The sequence below is a fragment of the Panthera tigris genome, chromosome C1, assembly GCF_018350195.1.
Source record: "Panthera tigris isolate Pti1 chromosome C1, P.tigris_Pti1_mat1.1, whole genome shotgun sequence".
NCBI lineage: Eukaryota > Metazoa > Chordata > Mammalia > Carnivora > Felidae > Panthera > Panthera tigris.
The window spans coordinates 57,693,012-57,710,761 of record NC_056667.1 but is presented as its reverse complement, the minus strand read 5'-3'; the positions used below and the strand labels follow the sequence as shown (position 1 = coordinate 57,710,761).

Here is a 17,750-nt window from a genome sequence, read left to right as displayed (position 1 = left end):
CAGACTTATAGCAGGTACTCAGTATACATCTTTCAAAAAAATTAACTAAAGGTAACATGTAGCTCCTTTCTGGTCATCCTGGCAGAAAGTACTTACAATTGTTCAGAAAGACTCAAATTATATGAACACAAAACCCTTTACGGATGGGCTTACTTCTGAATTTTTCTCCTTGTTTCTAGAAAACAGAATTATGTATTCTACAACTTGAGATAACTTTCTAACTATCAAAAAGTAACTTCTCCAGACATTCACATACTATATCCATTATCACCAATGGAAATACAGAAAAAAATCCTTACTTGGGATCAACAGTGCTCATAAGCTTCAGCAACTGATCTGCAGCAAGAGACTGCAAAAACAAAAATATAACAGTGAGAATACATAAAATAAGTGATTGCTTTTTTTTTTTTCAGTATGTTGAATGTCTTAGAATGCTCTGGCCAACCTCCAAAAAGTAACGTTATTTTAGGCACAATCAATGGTAACCAACAGAAATATAATGTCAGTGAAACATGTCACATTAAGTTGAGCTGCTTTACCAAGTTAAATATGAAATATGAATATCATAATGCTGAACAGTCTAGGTTTTATAAAACAATTACTTCCTGCTTATTTTAAGACTCTGAGGAGGTAACATTTCAAAGAAAAATGTAAAACAGAACTCCAAGTGCTTAGGCAGTGTAATGCAAGATTGCCACAATATAAGGACTTGAGAAAAAAGTTTAGCCAAATTAAAGTGAGAGAAAACAAACTTTCCAAAGGAGTAGATAACAAGAACATGAATTATGAATCTATGTTCCCATCCTTTCATGACTATTTACTCTGACTCCGTAACATAATGATGTACTGGCTTCTTGTGAAACTACTCTGAACTATATAAAACGAGAAATTCTCTAATGGTTAAGCGGCTATTAGTGCAGTAACCTTTTAAACCTTTCATTCACAAGTTTATATAAAAGACAGTAATACTACACTACAGCAATCAGTTTTTTCCTGTTCTGGAAATGCAAACATAACAGTTAGTGGAACAAATTCTTTAATTATAAAAATGAGCTCAAAATTGGAAGGCTTTTAAGTTGTACCTGCGAGTTCAAGTTTGCTCCAGGAAGCCCAAGTGCAGCAAGGGCAGGATCAAGAGTAGGAGCTCCCAAAGCAGCCAGTGGAACAGCGCCAATCTGTAAAATTTCAAATTTTATTTATTTAAAATTTAATTTTTGTATCTTATGCGAGGGGTCAACTTTTTCCCCCCTCTTTTAAAGGACAATGTAGTAACTAACTGAAGTCCGTAGCTATGTGGGCTCTGTTGCAACTACTCAGCTATGCCACTGAAGCTTCAAAACAAAGATAATACTAAACAAATGGGCATGGTTGTGTTCCAATAAAAATTAACAAAAATGGGGGCCTTGCCCAAAGGCTGTAGTTTGCCTACCCCCACAATATACAGTAGCCTCAATTTTCACTTATTACGGCACATTTATCCCTATGGCCAGAAGTTAGAAGAGTATTTTAAAAAATGTAATATATTCTTGTGCTAACAATTCTAAATATTTACTGCTTCTCAGCTCCAAATCCACTGTCCTTGCCCTGTTTTGTGATAATGGAAGTAGCACGCTTATAAATATTTCTCTCTTGACATCTGGCATGATGTTAAGCTTTACCTGTAGGGGGACCTAGAAAGACACTGTGGAAGGGGTTTCTCTTCCTAGTTCCTATGTCCCCTTTCTGATTGTCACTGCAGGGGGATGCCCAGTGGTTGGTTTTCATCTTTTTAGTGAGTTTTGGTGCCATCTTCTTGGGCACCTTCTTATAAGTTCTGTGGGCACCCCAGAGAATTTCTGTGCTATGCATCCTTTCTGAAAGAGGTGTGAAACTTAGCCTTAGGAGAGAAGAAGAATACCCTCAACTAATGTGTTTGCGTTCTTTCTTCCTCAGCTCTAGAAGTAACGGTTGCTTCTTAAACCTGTGGTTACTGTATTCATTGGGGTTGCACTAAGTAATCTCCTGTTACTAGTAACTCTTTATATTAAACTTCTCCTATTCAAGTTACTATGTGCTTTTCTCTCTTGCCTGACATGATTCTAATCAATAATAGATGCAAACCACGCAAAGTCCTGTAGCTCTACAGGCAGTATGACTTTCTTTGTAAGAACTGTGCAAAAAGCTCTCCTAGCTTCTAGTAATATTTAATAAATAAAAGGTACCAAACTGTCTGTACTTTAACTGTTTACAGAGAACAATTAAAATATAGCTACTATTACTATAAAAATATCTGCCTTAGTTATTACCAGATTTTATATATCGAAGATATCTACCTACAAGTTACCCAGATCCTCATTTTGTAAGTAAAAATTAGGAGCTAAGTGACAACGTCATATTCAAAAAGATGGGAATTCCTAATGTCATCCTTTTCTGGTACCATACCAGTCACTTAATAGTTAACTGAACTCTTTAGACAGGTAAAATAACAGAAAAAATGCTATTATTTATAAAATTCTAGTTGAAGCTCGCTGTTCACTATTACCTGTGAAACCACTCACTGACCAGTTATAATCTCTGAATAAGGACACATGCAATTTGAAGTGCTTTCAGTCCTAAAATGAGATACTTCTTACAGTATCCAATCACGATGAGAAACATTACCTACCAAAAATTTTCTCCAACTTTATTTCATCTTCCCCATGTTAAAAATCTCCATCAAGAATTCATCTTTATTTCAAGCCATGTACTTAATTCAAACCCCATAAGAGTAAAGATCAAAAGGGCACTGAGAAAGAAAAAAATAGTCTGAATTTCACCTTTCCTTCTGGGTCCAAATGAACATACTATTTTTAATAGCATGTTCAACAGAAGTCTTATGCCTCATGAGGTTCCCCCCCCCCACCCCCAACTGTTCCTTATGAATTATTCTGAGAGTGGCAAAACCAAATATAACAGATTTGTGATTTTCAGAATGTTCTTAAAATGTAAATTTTCAAGATGTTCTCCCTAGTATCTACGATTACATTATAGGCTTTACAATACTGTGCACTGATCGTAACAGCACTTAAAAAGCTCAAATACGATTAGGTTTATCCACAATTCTGTGTTCCTTTCTATCCTTTAAGAATTCAATGAAACTAGTACCTGGGTAAGTGGGTTAGGGGTAGGCAGGAGTCCACCACCAGGCAGAAGACCTGCCACTGCATTAGCTGGTGCCAACAGAGACAAAGCCTTAGTCTCATCAGGAATAACTCCTGCAGAGAAACATCCTTGCATTAGAACACACTCTTTTGCAAGACAGAAAACACACAAAAACACCCAGAAAATGTCTCCCTGATACACCACCTGAGTTTGTTGAAAAGTACTTATGTTCGCTAAAATATAAAGCTTGACTTCTATGATTATTTATCATTAATTTTATGTCAGAATGAAACTTCAATGTGTGAAAATTTGTTTCCTTTTTCTCTACAAATGGTTAAGTTTCTAGAGTAAAAAAAAAATAGCACAATACACACTACTTTTTTGTTAACACTGCCAAGATTTCATCACCTGTACTCGATTTTTAAGTCATGAACCAAACGTAAGCAAGCACAGTCGGTTCTCCAGGGGTGTGCTCTCAACTTTCAAAAGCTGTTTTATGAACAACGACTCGTGTCGGCTGCTTCACTATAAAGCACACAGAAAAATCAAGATACACAAGACAAAAAAAGTTTGATTTAGGGGTTAATAATATGGTACAGTTACTATGATTTTCTTTTACACCTACCATACAAATTTTGTAAAAATTAAGAGAAGAAAAGTATGTAAAGGAAATATTCTGTTGGAATCAAGCGTAGGGCTTTTGCTGACTCATGAAAATGAATATGAATGTTTCTGAAGGTCTCTGAATACACACAGGATGTGTGTGAAAGTGAGTAAGAGAGAGAGAGAATAGGTAAAACAACATGGCACATTCCTTACCTGTATAGTAAAATGCTTTATGTTCCAACATGTGCCATGCTAACCATACCAAAAATGCTGCTACATGAGTGTCAGTTCAAAAGCTAACTTAGCCAAACTCCTAAAGCCAAAAACAACATGTATGTCTGTTTTTAAAGCCTAATCTGTGTATTCAGATAAAATCTAAGGGTCCTAAGACAAATATTTATGTAGACAATTTAAATTCTATCCAACAGCAAAAGCCCTATACAGATGGATTAATCTGTTAATGTGCCCAAGCCCCCAAAATGAGAGTTCAATAATACAATTAAACTACATATTTGCAAATACCAGTAGTATTTCTGTAATACATATTAAGAAACTGCATCTCATCATAAAACATACAATATGTACAGGGCACTTAAGAGAAACTGGATAAGCTGCAGAAGAAAACTGTTGGGTGGTATTTTCAGCAGGGCCTGGTATATAGTTCAGGCTGAACCAGGGAAAAGAACTGTAAAACACAACAACAAAAAAGAAAAACCACTGTTAAATAAAGGTAATGGTTCCTTCCACCTATACTGAGAAGTGCCGATAATATAAACAAATGTATACTACACAGCACTGTTATCTTGCTTGTGTCAGAGCTGTCATCAATTTAGATACCAAGAGTTATGGAGGGGTGGGGGGAGAAGATCATTTAGATATAGGGCATTAATGCATCAATATTAACAAACCTACAAAGATTATGGGATAATTTTGCATGCAAAATTATGTCTCAAGAGGATAATATTAAGTATCAACATCTTACTCAAATTAGTGCATTTGCAACATATTTCTGGCAAACTAACATCCTCTTGAATATATTGTGAGACACCTGATAGAAGATCTGCATCCATTAAAAAAAAAGTCATGCATCTGATCCTCTGATTTAAAAAAGACTATTTAAAAATAAAACTACAATTTAAAAATAGCAATGAGGCCCCTCACCAGTTAATTTTCATGCGTCAAGAGTATTTTTTTTACTGCTGCTTTGATAGAACCATGAAATACTGCATGAATGTGTAGAAATGAAAGAAAAAGAAACAGACAAAAGAAACAAACATTAACCAAGGAACCTAAATAACCCCCAAATCCATTACTATTAAGAGTTCCTTCCATATCCAGCTATCTCAGTTTTTACCAATTAAGACTATTCCTTACCGTAGACTTTGTGTCTATTGTTTTGAAACACTGACCAAGAGCCAACACCAAAGTGTAAGAGCTAAAACTAGGGTGAATGGTGACAAAGGGATTGAGTACATCAGTTATTTAACGGTGGCAACATTAATACAGCATATCATACCAAGAATTAAATACACCAAAAACAGATACTGGAACTAAATACTTCTGTAATTCTATATACACTCCTAAACATTTCATTTTCATAACAGACACTAGAAAGTTTACTATGGCCTAACAATATTTAAGAAAGCCAGTTATATGATATACTGTATTATGTTCAGGACTTGGGAACTATGATACTTAGACAGTAAGAATTCTTTAAATTTAAAGCCTAACTATAGTTTTGCACATTACTCACATGATTTGAACCTTGTTTCAAAAACTGCATTTTACTTATCCTAAATCTGAATTCTGGAAATTTTCTCTTGGTGTTAAGTCTTACCCTACAACAGGCACACTGATATAAGAGAAATTGCTTAATCAAAACACACTAAACTCAAACGTTTATCAGCACATATATAATTTAAAACCTTAAAATAGGGTTCACACACTTTAATATCATGGAGATAGATGTACTATTATTACATAACATGCCTTAATCCATCTAAGAATGCAATTTGATTTCTTTAGAAAACCACAAAGGCAATTCTTCTAAATTTTAAGGACTAGACAGTTCACAACTTTTACAAGGTATGGTGTAAATGTTCACACTGGTATTCAAGATCTAAGATAGCATCTAAAGTTAACAATATCAAGATTCTGCTTCCACTGACCAGTTCATTAAGGGGAAAGCATTTAAATTCTGGTCAGTATATATGTTAAATTATTAGCCTAAAATCCAGTAATTTTATCATATTTCAGTGATTTCTTTGATCAAAATTTATAGTAACAAAAAGCAAATAAAGTAGCAGTACATTGGGAACAAACTAATTATAAAAGGTCTCAGAAAATTTTACAAAATGGAATTAAAATAGTGCTGTCTTGTCACAGTGGCTTTTTTAGATCCAAAAACCCTGCTCATTATTTTTCTGTCAAATTACGTTAACAGCCTAAAATGTAAAAAGAGAGAAAATGTAGTTAACAAATGGTTACACCAGGAAAACACTTGGGGGACTTGAGTGCTTGCTGGCCTTTAGTTAATGTCTAGAATCCCCTGTAGCTGCAGAGGACCCACTGTTTTTCAGTCATCTGGAAGAGTTTTGCATTTGCCTTCTCCACTACAAAAATCACACACACAAATAACAGAGAGAAGAATTTATTATTTAGAGATATCTAGAAAATATAGCAAGAATGAACAAGAAAATCTGGCATAAAAACAATTCACCCAGTGCCCAGCTGGCACCTAAGCTATAGGAAATCTTCAACTTTCATAAAAACCAAAATCATTGCAACCCTTGGTATACTGGAATTCAATGTGGGATTTTTTTTTTTTAAGTTATCTGTGAGAAGAAGTACTACATAAATAATACTAACCTAGTCATATTCAAAACAGAAATAACATCATGCATTTATTTGAAGGTTTCTACATAAATGTGCATGGAGTGAACCATTCACCTTCAGGACTTTTTCATAAAACTCAACATTAACTAAGTAGATATATCTTAAGGAATTACAATAGGGATATGGTTTTAATGAACTTAAAATGTTTTAAAAGAATGCAAAAAGTTAAATATCTTATAAAAACAGGCTTGATTTCTAATTTTTAGAATTAAAAAAATCTGCAAGTAAAAATATAGACTGCAGTATAACAAGGGTTTCAAAATGTTAAAAGCTTAAATTTCTAACATGCTACTAACGCTCACTCTACAACTATACTGAGGTAGATGGTCATCATAGGATGCCCTCATAGGTAGTTAAACAAAGCACAAACCTTCTGCATATGGTACGACTATCAAAGCTCTGTCAACGAATACAGTGTTTGTCAGATGCTGTGCCACAACTGCTGAATCCGGATCATGGAACTTAACAAAGCAGACACGGGAAGAGACTGGCAAAGGTGAATCACTAAAAAATAAGCAAATAACATAAAAAAAGAGAAAAAGAATATAAGCTAAAACACAAATGTATGACTCACAAACATTCCAAAAGTAAAATAGGCAGATAAAAATACATACCACCGTATGTATTACTTTATTTAACCACTTCAAAAGAAAATGACGTTTCAAATAAGGTACCGCCCACTGAGCTCCTAGCAAATTGCATGTAGAGAAAAACAATCACTATTTAAATTTACAGTGTGTCAAGTTAAAAAACAGTTTGTAACTATAATCTCAAGAGTCTGAGCAGACCACAAAACTGTCAACATTCTTTTCCATTAATACCATACCACCCACTTTTTAATTACAGGTAAAAATAATTACTTTTGGTTTAGAAAAATTTTCATTACTGGTAACTTTTCAGAGTAAAAAACACAAAAAAATTTCCACTTCAGGGATAAAAGAATATTGCAAGAAGGTACATCTTTTTGACAATCAAGCAGTTTCTTGACCTGACTACTAAATGCCGTCTTCTTTCACCTACAGCATGTTAAAACTCCTAGGCATTATAAATAATTAAGGCTGCCTTACTCAGACCACCTTCAGAAAAACACACAAAAAATGTGTACACTTCTACAGTACTCCAACGCCAAGTATTACACAAATAATTCAAAAATTCCCTCAGTTAATTGTTTTTATAGGGGTAACAAGTGAAGTGCAACTTATGGCAGGGTAACAAAGATTAGAGGAGGATTTTTCTCTTAACCCCACACCAAAAGTTATTTGAGAACCAATGCCCTAAAGCAGTAGTAATCACCAGTGGGGTAAAACACAAAAAAACAAAACAACCCAGGTTCCCCACTCTACACAAATTAAATCAAGATCTTTTTTTTTATTTTTTTATTTAAAAAAAAAAAAAATTTTTTTTTAACCTTTATTTATTTTTGAGACAGAGAGAGACAGAGCATGAACAGGGGAGGGGCAGAGAGAGAGGGAGACACAGAATCTGAAACAGGCTCCAGGCTCTGAGCTGTCAGCACAGAGCCCGACGCGGGGCCCGAACTCACGGACCGTGAGATCATGACCTGAGCCGAAGTTGGCCACTTAACCGACTGAGCCACCCAGGCGCCCCTAAATCAAGATCTTTGAAGTACTGAATGCCTCCTCCTTCTTTAATTCTCCGTGACGATTTTAACATGCACCCAGAGTAAAGCACGACTGCTTTATTATAACAGCCAATTGCATTTTAAGACTCAATAATGAAAAAGTAAATCCTAAAATATATTGGAATGCTACTAGAATGGGGCTTGCTGCTAACTTTTCTAGTAAATTAGATTTTCGTGTGTACATAAAAATGTAATTACATCAGATTTGGCTACACTAGGTATTTCAGATAAGCATTTGTTGTGGCAAGGATTTTCCTCATAATTTAAGCACTAACATGAAGATATAATAGCTCAAGAACTCAAACCCATTAGAACTTTTAATGTTTCCTGAAAGGCACTGCCCATATACTAAGCACATACCCAAATTTAGGTTCAAAGCACAGCTGATAAAGTACATCCAAAGGGAATTTAAGCTATCTTATTACAGAAGCTTAATGCCAAATGTTTTTGAAAGGATACAGTGTTTTTAATGTGCACACGGTGTTTTATCTTTTTAATGTGAAGCACTACTGGTCTATAATTTAACAATGCTGCACCCATAGTAGTGGAAAGAATGTCCTTTCAACAATTTTAGAAATAGCATCACTTTTAGAAAGTGTATCACTTTGTATTTCTTACATATCCACCTTTTTAGCACAAAATTAAAAAGTTCTTTAAATTATGCTATCATTTCATTCTTAACACCTACCACGATGGCTTGGGAAGTAGTAGACACTTAAATTGCTGGAAAAGTGATCTCTACTATTTCTCTGACACTGTCATCTGACTAAAGGAGAAAATGACTATACAATAAGCTGTTAAAAAACATCAACCCAGTGAACAGTTCTTTTTATAAGAAAATTAGGAAATACTGCCTACGTGTTCACAGTGTATTTCCATTAATTCAGCAATTAAAATGCTTCGTATTTTTTCTATCCATTCATGTCATTGCAATATTACAGCTATTGCTTGCAGCTATTATTTAGCTATATCAAACCTGTAAGTGGTGGGAAGCTAAAAACATGAATAATTAAATACTATGGAAAAGACAGTCACAGTAAGACAACACAGAAGGGCAAATAATTCATCTCCCCCCCCTTCAAAAGATCTTTTTTAAAACCATTACTATTTGGACCCACGGGTACACTTTTCTATGTTCACTTAGAATTTATTAATAAAAGACACATACTAATAAGATAGCATGTTAGTTTCAGACTGATGCCTGAAATTAATTTTTTTAAATTCTTTTTATGTTTGAGACAAAAAGAGAGAGAGCATGTGTGTTGCACGAGCAGGGAAGGGGCAGAGACAGACACAGAATCTGAAGTGGGCTCCAGGGTCTGAGCTGCCAGCAGAGCCCGACGCAGAGCTTGAACTCACGAGATGACGTGAGCCAACACTTAACTGACTGAGCCACCTAGGCGCCCCTGAAATTAATTTTCATACCTTAGAATTTTGTGCAAGTACCACTTCCAAAAATATAATCGTGTAAGAATTAATATAGATGAAGCAGGGCTGTTGGAAAGAACTGAGAAGCAAGATAGGAAAAATTGAGCCCTGTATGATGCTTTTGCCTTTAGGTACAGAGTGGTAGTATTTTTCCACTGTTTTTTAAAGTGTCCTCTAAGGGTTGTTTCCAAATCTTTTGGGATGCACAAAGAAAATTCAGATTTCTGTTTTTCATCAAGCCTAATGAATCTGAGAATCCCTTTTGTAGGAGGGCTTTGATTCATAAGATCCACTGTTAATATACATGCCAACTAAAGTATGATAACTAGTTTAGGCCACCGATAACACTTTTTCAACTCCCACTTTAATACTGTTAACCAAACCATTTCTGGGTGGAAAATTTTGAGCATACAATCATAAACAAAGGCATCTCTTAGGCTCCCAAAACAACAGGTCAGTGACAATGTTAACATTCACCTGAAAATATGACTCTCTTGCCCTAATATGCCCTCTCCTTGTGTCCTTATTTAGTTACAAAGAAATACAGTAAAATGTTGCATTCAATTAAAAAAAAAAGTTTTTAAAGATAACGTTACGAAACTATTCTGTTGCTTATACTTATTACCCCTGATATACTTATTTTTGGTGCTCATTTCCACAGCACATATACTAAAATTGGAATGATAGAAGATTAGCATAGCCCCTGTGCAATAACACTCAAATTCATGACATGTACCATACTTTTAATTTTTTCTAATATATTTTTTGTTACAAGGTTTGTAAACTTTTCCTCAGAAATTTAATGTATTACGGTTTTTTTTTTTTTTGCTGTGAAAGAAAACTAATTTTATTTTTGTTCTCCAGTTGGGATAAGCAAATGAGTTCCATGTGAGTTTGTGAATAGTGAATTAACTTTCAGCGACTTGAAGTATCAAATATATACTACATCAGAGTCTGCTATAGTTATGGAGCTGGGTCTACTTGGCTATGGCTTCACTTGAAAATAAAGTCTTTTGGTAACTATAGAAAAATAATCTATTTTTGGTTATTTAAGTTACTGATGTGAACCTTCAACTTAATGTGTAACTTTGACACATGCTTCCCTGGGATCATTAACCCAATGAACTCTCTGGTTATATTCTCCATTCTGAAATACACTAAAACCACACATTTAAAGAATACCTACTAACTGTAAAAGAATGATTCCACTCATAAGTTGCTTGGCTAAATAATGGAAATCCTTATCAAGCAAAGCAGTGAAGGACAATCACAACACTGGGGTTGAAATGCTAGTTCTGACACTGGTAAAGTAGTTTGGGAGTGCAAAACAAACTATGTGAATTTCAGTTCACTCTTCGTAAAACAGGCTCAGATAAAATAGGAAAGCATCTAGCATATACTAGACATTCAGACAATGTTGAGTTTCCAATATGCAATTTAGGAACAAACAGAATCAAATTAGCTATTTTCCTTTAAAAGAGAGTGAGTGAACACCGACAGAAGCTTCTCAAATAGCAGTATGGCTGTCATACCAAAGAAAGGGTTAGAATATTATTTTTTTATGAAACATTATTATCACTGGGTAAAATTAGAGGCCGGTGATTTTCTTAAAAGAACCAAGAGGGGGACTCAATAATGAAACAAAGGGAGAAACCTTCTTGAGGAGATTGTCCCTGAAATGTTTGGCATAATCCCAGGTCCTAGAATCTCCCTAGCCCCTGCCAATAGGCATTTATAAATCAGCATGTCAGCAGTGGTGGGTTAGGGCTGTCATGCTCCCCAGGTGATGCTGGTGACACAAGAGGCCACATATTCTAAAAGAGGGAGGAAGCTAAACCTAACCTGTCAGTTGGTAATTAGGGCTTTAGAGAAAAACAAAGCAGTTAAGTTGAACAGAGAAAGCAGGAAGCAGCAGTGTTTTATTTCTATACAGGGTGATCAGGGAAAGTTTCTCTGATTAGGTGACATCTGAGTAACAAAAGGAAATAAGCATGTCATAGGTATACCTCTAGGTGAAAAGAATTCAAGGTGAATATAAATGCCTTTTGAGGAAAACAGAAAATACATTTACCTCCTTAAAAAAGTGGCAAATGTGTTTACAATAGATTTTATATATTCTGAACCATTCAATATTATTCTCTAAGTAAAAAAGTAGAGTTTTTGAATATTTTGGAATGATGAACCTTTCTGGAGTTCTATGTCAGATTCCATACCACATTATCCCTGGCAAGCTACCGCCGAAAACTGTAGTAAGCTTACAGAAACTGTCCATAAAGTATTTCCAAATCATGCAGGTCAGATTAGCAACTGAGACTTACGTTAACAACATTAAATCAACATAAGTAGGAATCTACATCCATACTATTCAAATCACGAAGGCCACTAAGGTAATATTAGCATCTACTACATTGTAACCTTACAGTTTCAGATGAGAAAATTATATGTAGAAATATATATGAAGGGATCAAAGAGCAAAAATGTGTCAATATTTATCTGCTCTCTTCCCAAAACAGGGAAAAGAGTTCTTAATGCACAGCACTCCAGATCATGTTATCTGATGCACATCAGTTATTCTGTTTCTGATGGAACTACTCCTTTGATAATAAAGCAAAGAAGTCAGACTCTGGTCCATCATGATTCTAAGATGTTGATCATTCATTAGGTAAAAGAGGAACCAGTAAACAGCCAATACCTCTGTCATCTGTTTATAAACGCATCATAAGAACAGCATTTTCAAAACTAACAAAACATTCTAAAGTCAGCAACTGTAACGATATTCTTAATAACTTGTCAGACTGGAAAGAATTATTTCATAATCAATCCAGTATGTCAAATACTTCAAGAAATAACATGATTACAAAAATCACATCTGTCATTCTCATTTTCTGCCTTTTTACTGTTTATTAATTTCACTAACAACTTGATAAATGGTATGTCGTGGGAAAATGGAATAAAATATTTTTGTATGCTCATATTATTAAAGCTATTTGCCCTCCATTACCAAAGGCAGTCAAGTTTCCATTCAAAATAACAAAATGTTCCCCGAATTCTACACTTTGTGAAAATCAAGCATCTCTCTGCATGAATATTTCCCGAAAATTAAACACACCAATCTGAAAACACTAAGAAATCATTTGAAAATATTTTAAGCAGAAAGTGATGAAATATGCAAAATACTTAATACTGCAGTATAGTCAACCTGTTATTTTAGAGTAAAAATGTACTTAATGATTTATTACAGCCACAACAGTGGATTCCTTGAGGATTCCAATTTCCTGTTTAGTACTTAAGTGACATCATAAAACTCTCAATGTACAGCGGGTACCCTGCGTTCATTAGACAGTAATATTTGAATTTTCACTCTTCACAAAGAGCACACCATTTTATTTCAAATGTTGGTTCTAGTATTTATCACGTAGCTTACTTCATAGCTTTATTTTTTCTTTGCAATTAATCCACTCATTTAATATTTTCGCAATGAGACAACAGAATAAAAACAAAAAGCCATCAATCGAAATTCAAAAATTTAACATTCTATTAAATTCCTCTCAAGAACAATTGTGAAACATAAAGGTGTACGTTTTTTAAACAAAAGAAAACCTTACGTTCCGGCTATAACCCATTTTTGTCATTAAAAAAATTAAGTATTAAGGCTCACTGAATTGTCAAAGAATATTAACTCAAATATATTCACTGCGCCAGAATCAGTTAACGGCAATACATAACAGTTAAGTGAACTGACAACAAACTTCATTATTAACATAGGAATGAATAATTTTGTTACTTTTCAAAGAACTCAAACATCTGACTTAAAAAAAAAAAAACTATATACAAAATTCATAAAATTTAGTTTGCCTTCCTCTATGCTCAAAGAACGACCACGTTGGCACAATTTAAGAAAAAACCCCAAATCCTGAGATTTTAAAAGGCTGTGCCTCTTTAATCCCCAAAACACTGTCTTCGCTTCTTTGCGTTAAGCCTAATACGCAGTTTCTTTCACAAGTAAATCAACAGCCTGCCTCAACTAAAGCAACCTGGTCCAAGGGAGCGTCGACAAGGGCCTAGGAAATGGTGTAGTTAGGCCCCGAACGGGGAGGAGTTAGTAAAAACGGTGATGGTGGACGATACTCACTCTGGCGGGAAGAGGCGCAGTTCGTCGATCTTGCCTAGGAAACCGAAGAGGGTCCGCATCTGCTCAGAGCTAGCGCTCGGGGAGACATTAGTCACCTGGATTACCTCGGTGCCGCCGCCTCCGCCGCCACCGCCGCCGCCACCGGGCCCGCCGCTGGGGCCCGGGCCCGCAGTACTGGGGACGACGGTAGTGTTGCTCATGGCGCTGCTCGCGTTCTCGCTCCTGCTTTAACACATCAAACACACAACAAACAGTGAGAGGGAGGGGGAAGAGGAACCGGTTCGCCGGAGAGGAGACAGACGTGTGTCCGATGTTACAGCCGCCGCTGCCACCGCCGCCGTTCCTCCACCCCGCCGCTTGTCGGGGGTGGGGGGGGGGGGAGGGCGAGAGCGCGCGAGTTCGAGACCACGAGAAAACAAACGGCCGCCCCCACCTCGCTTTCCAACCACCTCACTCGCGGGCCCGAGCTCCCCACAATGCCTTGCGGCGCAAGGGCGCGTCACCGTCGACCCCGCCTCGCGCAGGCCCAGCAAGCCTCGTCCGCAGCCAGAAAAATGCGAGGCACCGCGGTCTAATGGAGGTCGTCATCCCTCTCCGCTACCCCCACCTTTTTTTTTTTTCTTTTTAAGAAAGAAGCGGAAGGCATTAACTTTAAAAAATAACCATTCACTCCTCTGCAAAAAACTGCACACCTTAGCAACTATTCTTATTAGAAATGACCACGATATTTATTTCTTCACACAGAAGAGCTACAGATCTGTCCAGTTAACTACGGAAATTTCCTCGCTAGTTACCAATTTTTCCTCCCCATCACTATACAGTTATAAACCTTTACATACATTTTGGAAACATTACATTTTTAACCAATTTGCGTTGCCACTAAAACCTTGAAAAGAGATTTCAGTGTTTTACTTTAGCGCTTAACACACACATTTTATTTCACAAGTTGACTTTTTAAAAGCACACTTTATAGTACCTAAATATATTCAAGTATATGATCTGAAATTTCTACAGAAAAACTTGATTTACATACATATTATCTTGCTTAAAATAATTTTGAAGCTTTGACGATGAAAAATTGTCTAATTTTTCAACCTCATCTGAACTACTCACCCATTTTATCCAGACACGTGCAGTTCCCCAAACCTGACAAAATCTTTCATTTCACTGTGCCTTTATACAAATTATTAATGCCTTCCCTCATTTTATCTGCCATCCTCTGTGGGGCCTTCCTTCCCTCACACAACTTCTGCAAGCTGACTTAGGGCTTCCTCTTCTCAGCTGGACAACAGAGGATACATATACTGTATTTGTTATGTTGACATGTATCTCCTCCCAAAGCCTTTGAGTTTTCTGGGTCAGTTTAAGACTCAGGGAAATGTCTGTCACATAGTGAATGTCCAAGAAATGTATTAAACACATGAATAAATATGCCTTAATGACAGAGCCATTTACTCTAAGATGATTGTTAAATATTTTACTTGCCCCTAAATATTTTTGGAGGCTAACACCTGAAGCTAAAACCTGAGGTCTTACAGGATATTTTTGTTCGTTAATACATCTATGCAATAAAGAAGTCAAGAGTGTGATTTGTGAGAGATTAGAACACAAAGTTATTGAGATTTGGATGCAGAGGCAATTAGCTAGGTTTATGCACTAAGTCCCTTCTACTAGTTCTTATAAAAACAAGGGATAGGTTGGTTGCATGTAAGCCTCAGTAAAATTACAAATTACAACTAATGGCATGTCACTCATTGGCATGTACTTGTGAATATAAAAAATGTCTGATAATTTATTTTCTCACTTTGAAGCTAACACATGTAACTGCCAATTACAGACTCTTAATTTGTTAAAGTTAATTTGTATCAGGACACACAAAACTGAGGCTGCTCTAGTGGCCTGGCCCAAGTCATAAATCTAAACCTAAGTCAGCCTGCACCTACAGGAAACACCTACCTCAAGAAACCTAATTTACACCAATCACAATCTTCTAACTCAGCTTTTAGTTAACTTATCTTATCTAGAAAACATGGCCTGCTAGCTTTATAAGAAAATCCCTCAACCTTCTGGCCAATCATGTCCTATTTCTGTGCTGCTTCTCCTAATCTTCTCTAGAACACGCTCTTGTCCAAAATCTTTTGGGAAGGGTGTTTAACAGTTTGTGAGGCACCGTAATCCCCTAATCCATGGATTGTCTTCCCTGGAATAAAGGACATCAAACTCATTACCAAATTGTTTTTTGCTTTGTTTTGTCATATGAAAAGTTCAACACTTACTAGAAGTACCAATCATGTGACAATCTTGCTACATTGTTCTATGATAAAAGGACAACACAAAGGCAGGGTTCATACCTGCCTTTTTTTTTTTTTTTCTTTAATGTTAGCAACTTTTTATTCTTTATTGGTGGATACACAGAAATCTTTTATGTTACTCTACATATATCTGACATATTTCATAATTAAAATTATACATTCAAACCAAAGAGAGTTTTGTGGTAAGATAAAATCTTTTAAACCATCAGAAGCCAGTTTATGTATAATGACTCACTGAATATGCCAATAGATGGTGCTTTCAAATGGAGAAACAATGTAGCAAAAAAGAATCTTATTATAATAAAGAGGATTTTTGAGTATTTTCAAGTCATCTGATAGGTAGAAAAAACACTAGATCTAGAGCCAGAAGAGTGGTCAGAATACCACCCTGTCATTTATAAAGTGTGATTTGAAGAAATTTCACTTCATTTCTAAGAATCTACTTCAATCAGGACCTGAATCATAATCATGAAAATCTTTCTAGGTCTAACAAGTAGATTAAATAATTAACTACCTTGAGTTACTGTTATATGATGCCCATAGAAATAACTAAAAGCAAATAAATATATCAAAGTAAATAACAAGTATATCTATTTTTATATCTATTTTTTATGTTTATTTATTTTTGAGAGAGACACAGAATCTGAAGCAGGCTCCGAGCTGGCAGCATAGAATTCGACATGGGGTTTGAACTCACAAACAGCAAGATCCTGACCTGAGCCGAAGTCAGACACTTAACTGACTGAGCCACCCAGGTGCCCTGAATCTATAGTAGTTTTAAATCACTTCAGATTTGTTTAGGCTCCTGATTAAACATAACTATAATATAGAATCTGAAGATGGGTATAATGGTCATCTTAATTTACTTTAACCTCCATATCATAAATGTTGTTAAACACTTACAAATTCCTTCAAGTATTATGCACCTGTTATGTTCCAGGATTTTCCTAGACACTAGGAATACAGTAGAGAAAAGATAGTCAATGTCCCTGATCTCATATAACTTTAGTCTGACAAACTTTCTTTTTTTTTTTTTTTTTAAATTTTTTTTTAATGTTTATTTATTTTTGAGAGAGAGGGAGACAGAGCACGAGCAGGGGAGGAGCAGAGAGAGAAGGAGACACAGAATCTGAAACAGGCTTCAGGCTCTGAGCTGTCAGCACAGAGCCCGACGTGGGGCTCGAACTCACAAACCATGAGATCATGACCTGAGCCGAAGCCGGATGCTCAACCGACTGAGCCACCCAGGCGCCCCTAGTCTGACAAACTTTCAATGAATAAACACAAAGATGTATGTGAATAATATGCCATGATGGAAATAAACCAGGATAAAAGATAGGGGAGAAAGTGTTATCAAGCTGAGACTTTAATAAAAGAAGGAAGCAAGCCTTTTGAATTTCTGGGGGAAGAGCAATCCAAACAGAAATAGCAAATTAAAAAGATCCTGAGGGCAAGAATAAGTTTGAAGCTTTCAAGAAAAGTTGGAAGATCATTGTTTATATTTCAGAGAGACTTATAAGGAGATCCTGTCAGTATCATGTGGAAAGTGAAGTGAAGGAAATACGTAAAGGGAAGGGTCACAGCTGATCTTTGGGAGTAGATTGGGAAGGCTTCC

The 17,750-nt window shown here is 35.9% G+C and overlaps 1 protein-coding gene, 1 long non-coding RNA gene and 1 pseudogene across 5 annotated transcripts in view; 1 reads left to right on the top strand and 2 right to left on the bottom strand.

Moving 5' to 3' along the window:
- SRSF11 (serine and arginine rich splicing factor 11) overlaps window positions 1-17,750 on the bottom strand; it is a 44,509-nt gene that overhangs the window by 14,658 nt on the left and 12,101 nt on the right. For 2 of the 4 annotated variants that reach the window (XM_042997554.1, XM_007089894.3), the window contains 5 exons: window positions 13,824-14,048; window positions 6,992-7,125; window positions 3,124-3,233; window positions 1,083-1,175; window positions 300-349 (listed from right to left, as the gene is read on the bottom strand). In XM_042997554.1, coding sequence (XP_042853488.1) covers window positions 300-349; window positions 1,083-1,175; window positions 3,124-3,233; window positions 6,992-7,125; window positions 13,824-14,023 — 587 coding nt within the window. In that variant the 5' untranslated portion in view covers window positions 14,024-14,048. Of the gene's footprint in view, window positions 1-299; window positions 350-1,082; window positions 1,176-3,123; window positions 3,234-6,991; window positions 7,126-13,823; window positions 14,049-14,256; window positions 14,307-17,750 lie in introns of those variants that run through there. The other 2 variants (XM_042997553.1, XM_042997552.1) reach the window with 2 other exon arrangements.
- On the bottom strand, window positions 4,358-6,985 carry LOC122241442. The gene is made up of 2 exons (XR_006221585.1): window positions 4,888-6,985; window positions 4,358-4,411 (listed from the first exon to the last, which is right to left on the bottom strand). It is a non-coding gene; the product is annotated as an uncharacterized LOC122241442 (long non-coding RNA).
- On the top strand, window positions 10,337-10,436 carry LOC122241685 (annotated as a pseudogene).